Consider the following 11912-nt stretch of genomic DNA (forward strand, 5'->3'; position numbering starts at 1 on the left):
TTGTGTGTTTGTCCACAGTGATCCTGTTTCTTATGAGTTGCCCTCACTGAACTTAAGAAGGCGTTGTGTAAGTCTGCGAGAGCAGATTACTGTTCTAACAAAGTAGCATCGTGTTTGGCCTACAACTCTCTAGACACAGTCTAAAGTGTCAACTCAGGTCAGAGTATTTAAGCTAGGCATGAGGAAACACCCGCTAATATCTCTGCTCAACAGTGTGGAGAGAATCCTCCTGCTGTCTGTAGTTTGGTGTAGTTTGGTGAGCCATAAGACTAATAATCATGCTTATTATTGTGTGAGCTACATACATAATGTCATCTAACTAACATATAAAATGTGGTACATTATATTATTTCAGCATCAGTCTTATTCACCATTCAAAAACCCTCTAGGATTAAAGGTTTCTAGAAATTGAGAAAAACAAGTCTGTTTTCTTAGTTCATATTTATTTAATAGTCATCATGCTCGATGTGTTTAAAGTTTAAAGTACTCTAGCAATGCTACTACTGTTGACTTCATTGCTAAGTTTTGGTTGGAAACAAAAGGGTTAAGACCTTGAAATGCCCAACAGGTGACTATCCCCCAACAGGTGACTATCCCCCAGATTTTTTCTTCATAGTATCTGGGTAGATACAGCAAAGTGAGCTCTCCCATTGGTTAAGACTTCAGAAGCTAAAATGAAGCCCTTGCAGCTTAGCCTAATCCCAGAAACTGACAGTGAAATCAAACAATCACATTTTGCATTTTGCATGCATTTACACATTTGGCAGATGCTCTTATCCAGAGTAAATTAGAATTTAAATCATGTTACAGATGTCAATGAATGTAAAGTTAAAAGGTTTGCCTAAGGACTTTTATTGGTGTAGCATGGTGTAGTTACCCAGGAAGGGAATTAAACCCTAGGTGGCTGCATGAAGAGCAGTGGTTTTGCCCACTATAGTGCACCAACCACATTTGTGTGCATATGTCCAACTTTGGAGGCTCTTGGAGTGCCACTGTCCACCAAAGTTTGATGTTTTCATTAGGACAGTCACCAAACTATGCTGGTCAGCAGTCATGCAGGACCCTGCAAAGTTAAAAACACAAAATTGTAATGTTTTCCTGTTATAATGCAAACGTATGGAAGAAGCTCAGGACCTCAAACACATGTTGGTTACGCCACACACAGCAAACTCTTTACTTCTGTATTGTTGACATCTCTGGCCCAGCACAAAAGACTCTGAAAGAAATCCCACCAGGGACTTGATTGAACATTGTCCAGATACTTCCTCCAAACCACACCTTATTTTCTCTTTTCCTTGTCTTTCTCTCCTTTCTTCTTCTCTTTTTTCTTCTTTTCTTTGTTCTCTTTGTATTTCCACTTGGGCGGCTCCAGATAACCCTTGTGAATCTTGGTCTTTTTTACTTTCTTGGGTGTGGGCTCTGATGACCTGGTCACTCTGATCTTAGGCACGCATCCTGAAGGGAAGATGCTGTTCCGTCGTGCCGCCATGCTACGAGGGATAAAGGTCTTGAAACTAGACTGAGCTGTGGACAGCACACTGCCCTGACATTCCGCGTCCACACAGCAGGCAGTTGGCACACACTCTGCAGAGTGCACTGAGGGGGCCATAGAGCAGATGGAGCCACTACGATGGCAAACTGAAATCTCCTCCAGCTCCTGCCCATGCTTCAACATCAACTCCGAAACGGTCAGCCGCAGCTTCCCTGCCACTGGGGGGCTGCTGGGGCAGAGTGGTCGTGTTGCCGTGGCGACAAGCGGGCTGTGCAAGCCAGTGGTCATTCGCACCATGTGGTCCATGACCCCATTGTCTTGCGGGTCCCGTGGGAAGCTAAATACAAATGTGCTTTTCAGACGGTGAGCCACCTTTTGCTGTGTGCTCCTATTGGCTGTTGCCTTGGCGACCCGCACCTTGAGGTCTGGCCACTCAGGCAGGTACGTGAGGCAAAACTGCTCAGCTGTGGGGCGGAGCGCCAAGCGGCGCAGGCGATGCAGAGTGTCGAAACGGCCAGTTTTTAAAGCCCAGTCCTGTGCACATTTGCCACGGTATGAATCTACTGCGTTTAGGTCCGCACCTGAGGGAGGAAAAGACACAAAGAGTCTCAAACTGTACAAATGGTCACGGCCATAAAGAAACATCAACTCCATTTTTGCTTTATTCTTTACACTGTGTAGAAATTGACAATTTGTGTGGTGATCACCATTACCTATGATGCTTGGGGCACTGCGGGAGGGTGTGAAATAACAGAGTTTTTTTTTGTTGCTTTTGATGTAAAGCTACCATTTTAGATATTTAAAGTTTCCTTATGGCAAAAATAAAATCTGAGCAATTAAAATGTTGTAGCTTGGTGTCTGTCATGTGGTAAAGGAACCAAATCACACAACACTCAATTTTCCACACATTTTTTAAATAAAATGGTTGTAAACATATTTAGTTTCATATAGTAATGTTCAATACATTTACAGCATTTATCCAGAGCAACTTACAAGAGGTGCTTTGTCTGTCTATAGAAAGTACTTTGCTAGTTACGAATAGGTTAGAGAGAAAGCTAGTCCTGAGCTCAGCTCATGCTCCAGCCCATATATATGGAAACTGAGCTGCAAAAACAGCCTGTAGGCAAAAGCTTGCAGTAGATCTCCTGGGCCAGGACTAAGCACCTCTGCTTTAGCCCCACCCATTCATATTGAAGTTTTAAGGAGAGTTAAGGAGAACAAAAAAAAGTAAAATTTTCATGATCATTGTGACATTTTTGGTGCACAAAACATAAGTGGACCTCAGGAGAAAAAATGTATTTAAACAAGAAAAATATAGTATATGGGTCCTTTAATGACAATTAAGCTACACCCAAAACAAGTCATTCATAGTTGTTAAAAATAATTATTTAATTTGTGCCTTTTGTAAAGGATAATTGGAAATGATGAATGTAGCAGAGCAAAGTTGATTATGAGAACAGAAGCTGTCCTGAAAGAGGTGAAGTCCACAAATAACTTGATATTATCTCAAAGCTAATCCAGCACCACCTGATCACCCTGTCCAACACTTACTTACACTGGGCAGTTAATTCTTTAATCTGTGACTGTCTTCTTCTGAGGTAAACTGTTCTGAGGTTAGCTATTGCCTTACTGATTGCAGTATGCAGGATCACCTGGTATTTGTGTTTTCATATGTATGTCTGATGCCTGTGTATTGTTTTTAATAAAAAAAATACATTCAATGTATTTATGTACATTTGAATTAGAATCTACTTAACATGCATGATTAGTGCTGCCACTACATCACTCCTGCCCTGCATTGCAGCTTTGATGAGGGCAGTGTATCCTCTGCTGTCTCGGATCTCGGTGTCCACTCCAGGAAAGTAGTTCATTAAGTAGTTACATATGGAGACATGACCTGTGCACAGAATAACAGGACAACGATGGTTCGTTAAACTATTCTTGCTAAGGGATTTATGTAAGCAAGAGGTGTCTGTTCTGAAAGCACTTATTCGGTTATACATAATAATTATTCATGGTATTTACATTATAGTGTGCTCTGTGTAACCACACTACAAAAAACTGATATAACAGTTCCATAAACATATCATGGCAGATCTCACATGCTGTCATGAGTTATGACAGATTTTGTTCAATAACATAACAGTGTCTTGTTACTATGACAATGCCATAGTGTTGATGTTCATGACAGCTAATGTCACATGATCATTTTTGCTAAACATATTCTAGTAGGCCATTGTCACATTAGACTGCACATCACATCTGTCATGATAATTATAGGAATGGTAAAATGACAGCATATGGTATCTTACAGACCATTTACAGAATGGTTATGTCAGTCTTATGTAGCAGGTTGTTGTCAACCTCTTTACATTAATTTATAACTGTGTTTCATTCATCTAACCCATGTGCATTCACTGATACAGTCTCCTGCAGTATTAATTTAGACCAATGCAAATTTATAGAATACGCAGAACTGGCAGTAACCTGCCGCAGACCAGTGCAAAGCTTGCCAGCAGCCATAGTGCCTGTATAGTGTTTGTTTTCTGTGTGACTGACCTGCTTGTGCAGCGATCATAAGGGCGGTGTTCCCATCATTGTCCTGATGGTTAACATCCAGGTGATGACAGCCATGCAGTCCACAGACAATCTTCAGGTAGCCTTTATAAGAGGCGACCATCAATCCATTCTGAAAATGAAAAATAATGCTTTAGTGTAACCAAGATAAAATTATACCTGCAGTAGGCAGATAAATGCAGATGTTTTACATTTGAGCATTGTAACTAAACATGAACAACAGTTTGAATAGTTCTATCTTTGAGTTTGCTGGATTCAAACACAGTGTCAAGGAGGGTCTCTGAGCTACTTATGTGGTTTTGCTTGCTGTCAGGTGGGGTTGCTGGGAGTAAGAGGTGAATCATGACATTAGTTTTCCTTGCTCACTGGTGTATGCTAACGTAACCTCTAAAGATGTTTAAAGGTGGACAAAAGTCAGTACCCTTTGATCAAAGATTATGGGAATACAAGAACTATCTTGTAAATTGTATGGTGTGATAAATTGTCCTTAGTATGACCACAGATTATATTAACTAACAAGGTTAAAAGAGCTTAATTTTTACTTTAAAGGCCTTCATTGTATGGAACTCGTTAAAATATCAGTGTTTTCCTTCCTACTATCTATTCCTTTAGATTTCTTGTGCAGTTAAGTTGAAAATATAAGATATATACCTTGCCTTGGTGGACTACTGTGGTTTTCATTCCACTGTTTAACATTTTGCACAGACCCTCTTTTCAAAGACTACAAATCCTATAAATCTGTTATACTCTGACTTTTGGGAGCACTTTGAGTGGTCCTTTGAAGACAATTAATAAACTCTTAACTGAGTATTAGTCACATGTCAACCACAACAGTGGAGCAGCATTAGTGAAGTATTTTAATACACTGAAGTAAATATCTTGTAGATGTTTAAGTAGATGTACTGTTAATATATTACATGATGTAGACTTAACATGTTACTTCAATTAAGCAAAACCTAACCCTAACCCTAGCCCTAATCCTAACCTTAACCTTAACCTTAACCAAAATCTAATCCCTAACCTTCATCCTGGCCATAACCCCATCCATAACCAAAACCCAATAAAGTTAAGCTCCAGTTACAGAATGATGTCAGTAGCATGTCTATAACAGCTTGTTGAGAATGTTGACACAGTCTATATTATACCTGTTACATGTTCATCGACCTCTCAGATTAACATCTGCACCCTCCAAATAAAGTGTAAAACAAACGTATTCAGTAGATTATGAACAAATTTCATTTATATAGTTCATTAAAAATCTCTTGATAACCAACTGAATGAATTCACTGCTGCTACATCAAGGATATGTTGATGATGATGTTGCTGACAGTCTGTGTTTTTTATCTAAAAAGGATCCCATCAAAGTGTCACGTGGCTTTTTTTCAGACTGCTCTTCCATGGTGGTGAAAACTGGGGTCCCTGGGACAATCAGTAGACGCTCATCTCTACTCATTAATTAAGACCTCATTAAGAGATTGATGATTCAGTGATTACACTCTATGAACAACCTTATCATCCACATGCTGTTATGAATGCCAACAATTCATGAAAAAGTGACAGCTGTGATGTGTAGATGGGCATTAATGTTAACACCAGCAGTTCAGCAAGCAAACAATGACCGGTAAAGGCAATTTTTAGGTGATGCTCTAAAGCCCTCATGTATGCTCTCTCACCCAGCCATTTATGTCAACCTCCAAGACCTCATCACTTGTCACTCCTCGCTCTAGGATTCTCTTCAGTGATGGGGCGTTGTTCTGAGAGCAAGCTTCATAAAGCGTGTTGGCGATTTGGGCGCTGTCCTCCTCTCTCTCATAATCAGGGAGCACAGAATCATCTGACAGTAGACTTTCACAGTCTGAGTCACTGTGAAACTCACAGATCTCATCGTCCTCATCTGGGCCTGATCCCAAGTATGGGTCATCAGGGTCCCTTATGGCTGCCATGACCTCAGAGTCTAAAGTAGTAAGCAAATCCTGTCTACATCACAGCCAGGTTCTGGGAGGCCCAAGACCTAGATAGATGAGAAAAATGATGCTTAGCATTCTTGTCAATTCAAAAATTCTTACCTGACATAAGTCTTTACAGATAAGCATCAGATATAATTTTTAAAATCCATCCATCCATCCATCCATCATCTTCCGCTTCTCCGGGGTTCGGGTCGCGGGGGCAGCATCCTGAGCAATGAAGCCCAGACCTCCCTATCCCCAGCCACTTCCACTAGCTCCCTGGGAGGGATTCCGAGGCGCTCCCAGGCCAGCTGGGCGATATAGTCACGCCAGCGTGTCCTGGGTCTTCCCCGGGGTCTCCTCCCCAGTGGACTTGCCTGTGACACCTCCCAAGGGAGGCGTCCAGGAGGCATCCTAACAAGATGCCCGAACCACCTCAACTGGCTCCTCTCGACGTGAAGAAGCAGCGGCTCTACTCCGAGTCCCTCTCGGATGACCGAACTTCTCACCCTATCTCTAAGGGAGAGTCCAGCCACCCTGCGGAGGAAACTCATTTCAGCCGCTTGTATTCGCGATCTCGTTCTTTCGGTCATTACCCAAAGCTCATGACCATAGGTGAGGGTGGGAACATAGATCGACCAGTAAATCGAGAGCCTTGCCTTATGGCTCAGCTCTTTCTTTACCACAACAGACCGGTAAAGAGCCCGCATCACTGCTGACCCAGCACCAATCCGCCTGTCAATCTCCCGCTCCCTTGTACCATCACTCGTGAACAAGACCCCGAGATACTTAAACTCCTCCACTTGAGGCAAGAGCTCATCCCCGACCCAGAGAGGGCTCTCCACCCTTTCCCGCGTGAGAACCATGGCCTCGGATTTGGAGGTACTGATCCTCATCCCGGCCGCTTCACACTCGGCTGCAAACCGATCCAGTGAAAGCTGAAGTTCACGGCCTGATGTCCCCAATAGGACCACATCATCTGCGAACAGCAGCGATGTGACCCTGAGGTCACCAAACCGGACACCCTCCATCCCCTGACTGCGCCTAGAAATTCTATCCATAAAAATTATGAATAGAATCGGTGACAAAGGGCAGCCCTGACGGAGTCCAACTCTCACTGGGAAAAAGTCTGACTTACTGCCGGCCATGCGAACCAAGCTCCTGCTTTGTTTGTACAGGGCCTGAATGGCTCGTAGCAAAGAGCCATGTACCCCGTACTCCCGAAGCACCTCCCACAGAATACCCCGGGGAACACAGTCGAATGCCTTCTCCAAATCCACAAAGCACATGTGGACTGGTTGGGCAAACTCCCATGAACCCTCGAGAATCCTGGAGAGGGTAAAGAGTTGGTCCAGTGTTCCACGACCAGGGCGGAACCCGCACTGCTCCTCCTGGATCCGAGGTTCGACTATAAGCCGGACTCTCTTCTCCAGTACCCTTGCATAGACCTTACCAGGGAGGCTGAGGAGTGTGATTCCCCTGTAGTTGGAACACACCCTCCGGTCCCCCTTTTTAAAAAGAGGCACCACCACCCCAGTCTGCCAATCAAGTGGCACCACCCCCGATGTCCACGCAATGTTGAAAAGGCGTGTCAGCCAAGACAGCCCCACAACATCCAGAGCCTTGAGGAACTCGGGACGGATCTCATCCACCCCTGCAGCCCTGCCGCCAAGGAGCTTTTTAACTACCTTAGCGACTTCGGCCTCAGTAATGGACAAGCCTATTCCTGTGTCCCCAGACTCTGCCTCCTCACTGGAGAACGTGTCGGTGGGATTGAGAAGGTCCTCAAAGTATTCCTTCCACCGCCCAATGACGTCTTCAGTCGAAGTCAGCAGCACACCATCTCCACTATATACAGTGCTAGTGGCACACTGCTTTCCCCTTCTGAGTCGCCTGACGGTTTGCCAGAATCTTTTCGGAGCCGACTTAAAGTCACTTTCCAAGGCCTCACCGAACTCTTCCCACACCCGGGTTTTTGCCTTGGCAACGACTGAAGCCGCAGATCGCTTGGCCTGTCGATACCTGTCAGCTGCCTCTGGTGTCCTACAGGCCAACCATGTCCGGTAGGACTCCTTCTTCAGCTTGACGGCATCTCTCACCTGGGGTGTCCACCACCGGGTTCGAGGATTACCGCCCCGACAGGCACCAACTACCTTGCGACCACAGCTACAGTCAGCCGCTTCAACAATGGAGGAGCGGAACATGGCCCATTCTGAGTCAATGTCCCCCACCTCCCCCGATATCTGGTCAAAGTTCTGACGGAGGTGTGAGTTGAAGATCAATCTGACAGGTTCTTCTGCCAGACGTTCCCAGCAAACCCTCACTATACGTTTGGGTTTGCCTGGTCTGACTGGCATCTTCCCCCACCACCTGATCCAACTCACCACCAGGTGGTGATCAGTTGACAGCTCAGCTCCTCTCTTTACCCGAGTGTCCAGTACACATGGCCGCAAGTCCGCTGACACGACTACAAAGTCAATCATTGAACTGCGGCCTAGGGTGTCCTGGTGCCATGTGCACTTATGGACATCCTTGTGTTCAAACATGGTGTTCGTTATGGACAAACTGTGGTTTGCACAGAAGTCCAAAAACTGAACACCACTCGGGTTCAGATCAGAGAGGCCATTCCTCCCAATCACACCCCTCCAGGTCTTACTGTCATTGCCCACGTGAGCGTTGAAGTCCCCCAGTAGGACAATCGAGTCTCCAGGAGGAGCATTTTCAAGCACCCCTTCCAAGGACTCTATGAAGGCTGGGTATTCTGAACTGCTGTTCGGTGCATAAGCGCAGACAACAGTCAGGACCCGTTCCCCAACCCGAAGGCGTAGGGAAGCTACCCTCTCGTCCACCGGGGAAAACCCCAACATACAGGCGCCGAGTCGAGGGGCTATGAGAAAGCCCACACCTGCCCGCCGCCTCTCACCATGGGCAACTCCAGAAAAGAAAAAAGTCCAGCCCCTCTCTAGGAGATTGGACCCAGAGCCCAAGCTGTGTGTTGAGGTGAGCCCGACTATATCTAGCCGGTATCTCTCGACCTCGCGCACCAACTCAGGCTCCTTCCCCGCCAGTGAGGTAACGTTCCAAGTTCCAAAAGCCAGTTTCAGCAACCGAGGATCAGAACGCCAAGGCCCACGCCTTCGGACACTGCCCGATCCACAATGCACCGCACCCCTACTACTGCCCCTCCCATCGGTGGTGGGTCGATGGGAGGGGGGACTCATGTAGCTCCTTCGGGCTGGGCCCGGCCGGGCACCATGAGTGAATGCCCGGCCACCAGACGCTCGCTGGCGAGCCCCTCCCCCAGGCCTGGCTCCAGGGTGGGGCCCCGGTAACCCTGATCCGGGCAGGGTACACGAGTCCTGCTTTGTTGTCCTCATAGGGGTGGTTATGGATCACACTTTGTCTGGCCTGTCACCTAGGACCAGTTTGCCATGGGAGACCCTACCAGGAGCTTTTGCTCCAGACAACATAGCTCCTAGGGTCCTTCAAGCACACAAACCTCTCCACCACGATAAGGTGGTGATCCATGGAGAGGTAATTTTTTTTTTTTTTTTTTTTTTTTTTTTTTTTAATTTTTAAAATGTACAAGGTAAATATAGAAGGGGTTCTTGTCTTTAATCCTTTAAAGATCCACTGGTGGCCCTCATTCAACTGCATATTTTATGTATTAGTTTCTCAACAGTTACTGATTTATGAGTTAAAATAGCTTGGTAAATAATAATAAACTATTCTAACTTACCATATAGTAAATTAATAGAAAAATAAAGTAGTTACTAGGATAACTGCATAGTAAGCCTAGAATTTAAGGACTTAAGCAAAACATTAAATGAAGGAAGCTCTCAGACCAATATTAATGGTGATTTCTACTACTACAACTAGACTGAAGGCTATACTTCCCAAATAAGACTAAAGGTTCTGGTTGAATTTTATCGTTTGCTTCCACCATTGAAAATGGTTATTTCCAAATAAGGAATAATCCAAAGGAATTAATAATATATCTGGGTTTCTCAAAGCAACACACTAGTAATTCTAATGCTACAATAGACCCATGAAAATGAGCTTTTTGGTGTTTATACCAGACATGTCAAATATATATATATATATATATATATATATATATATATATATATATATATATATATAAAGAAAACCAGAAGATCTAGATTAAACTGCATTCAAATGAATATAAAGTGCAATACCCATGTTTCAAATTTACCTTCTCCTTTTCTAGAGCATGACCACTGATCTATGATGACTAGATTGATATAAATTTTCGTGCAGGTTTATTTTTGGTACAGTTGAGGGCTACTACCACAATAACCCAGCTAGCAGTTTTAGACTGGCAACAGCTTCAGGAATAGGAAGATGCGCCTTAGCCTATTAGCTTGTGCTTTAATTGCCTGTGCTAAATCTAGCCTGCTAAGGCTAAGAATACACATGCGCATGTTCAAGTGAACGATGTTTGTGTGTTATGTAGCCAGTGTGCACCAATTTAAGATGTGCATGTTGTTACAGTCCAAAAAAATCTCTGAAATGGTTACTTTATAGGAGAGGACAGAATGTTCCTTAAATTTAATGTAAGTTAATGTAAATTTTATTTCAAGCAATTTTGGAGCAACACTATTCGTCCATTCATCATGATTTTCACACAATGTAAATAACAGCTGCTGGCTGCTGTGTTTCAATTATGTGGAAAAACATTTGTATTTTTGTATATATATACATACATATATATATATATCGCTGTTGTCAGATGAAAACCTTGTATGTCCAAAATGGTTACTTTACAGGAGAAGGAAAAAACACACTTTACTTTAAATGTGAGTCAATGGAACCAGACTTTTTTCCAAGTCATTCTGGGTCATTTCTTTTGGGCCATTTGGGAAATTTTCACACAATGTAAAGGACAATGAGTGCTTGCAAAATGTGTCACAAACTGAAAAATGTCAAAAATGGAGATATGAGGTTTTGCAGCGATATATATATATATATATATATATATATATATATATATATATATATATATATATATATATATATATATATATATATGTGTAGATGTATAGATATAAAGATTTTTTGGACAGCAATTATGTTTAAAACTTATCAAAACATGTAATTTGTCTCAAAATTATGAGAGAAGATTGAAAATAATAATATATACATATACATATACATATACTGATTGAGATCCCTAGTCCCTGGTCTGAGTAAACAACTGAACTGACTGAATTACAATTTTCCTGCTTTGTTTACCACTTCAACCTTTCTTGCCTGGAGCATTTAGCAATTATTTCAGCATTAATAAGTAATGTAGTGAAATAACTTCAGTGGCAAATGCATAAACAATCAGTAAGACTCACCTTAGTCCATCCTGGCCCATGAGAAGAAAGGGAAGTCCACTTCAAGAGTTTTTAAATGATTAAACAGCAGCAAATTCCCTTGATAGTGAGTGATCTGCTCTCTTACTCTTACAGTCACCTCCCAGTCCACCTCCTGCCTCCACCTTGGTGCTTGGTGTGTGAGTGTGTTTATGTGTGTATAAACATGCAAATGTAACAGCCTATAGCACCTCCAGCCATCAGACTGCCTCCAACTTTCAACCTCAGAAATGACCCAACATCAACATGTGAAATCCAATTGCCTTCATGTAAAGACCCCCATGACACACACATACGCCTTAACTCCTGCTCTCTCACTTATCCTTATTAGCAGGATTAAGTGAAGGCAGGCAGGTTTAACTTCAGAGCGTGAGCTGAACTCCAATCACACTGACCAATAACATGTATAACCTGCTGCTTATACTACTTTAAATACATCACATTGAAAACTGCAGTGAATCTAGGGGATTTAAATGAGTGCATCATTTCCACTTTAAAAAGTATACTACATCAACA

General features: G+C 43.2%; 1 protein-coding gene across 2 annotated transcripts; it reads right to left on the reverse strand.

The window, feature by feature from the left end:
• Positions 1-458: 458 nt before the first annotated feature.
• ankrd33ab (ankyrin repeat domain 33Ab) lies at positions 459-11636 on the reverse strand. 2 transcript variants are annotated; one of them, XM_017718705.1, is made up of 5 exons: positions 11379-11636; positions 5743-6080; positions 4052-4181; positions 3249-3389; positions 459-2073 (listed from the first exon to the last, which is right to left on the reverse strand). In XM_017718705.1, exons 2-5 carry the CDS (start codon positions 6010-6012, stop codon positions 1280-1282), a joined length of 1335 nt encoding a protein of 444 aa, XP_017574194.1. In that variant the 5' UTR covers positions 6013-6080; positions 11379-11636; the 3' UTR covers positions 459-1279. The 2 variants fall into 2 exon arrangements, with proteins under 2 accessions (XP_017574194.1, XP_017574203.1); XM_017718714.1 differs by lacking the exon at positions 11379-11636 and having other exon boundaries at positions 5946-6074.
• Positions 11637-11912: the final 276 nt, after the last annotated feature.

This window comes from Pygocentrus nattereri, chromosome 26 (genome assembly GCF_015220715.1).
Source record: "Pygocentrus nattereri isolate fPygNat1 chromosome 26, fPygNat1.pri, whole genome shotgun sequence".
NCBI classification, from domain to species: Eukaryota; Metazoa; Chordata; class Actinopteri; order Characiformes; family Serrasalmidae; genus Pygocentrus; species Pygocentrus nattereri.

Coding starts and splice junctions, on each gene's coding strand:
- ankrd33ab (XM_017718705.1), bottom strand. CDS start 6,012: ATGGCAGCCATAAGGGACCCTGATGACCCATACTTGGGATCAGGCCCA. Junction 4,182..5,742: donor AGGTTGACATAAATGGCTGG/GTGAGAGAGCAT, acceptor TTTCATTTTCAG/AATGGATTGATGGTCGCCTC. Junction 3,390..4,051: donor TATGATCGCTGCACAAGCAG/GTCAGTCACACA, acceptor TTCTGTGCACAG/GTCATGTCTCCATATGTAAC.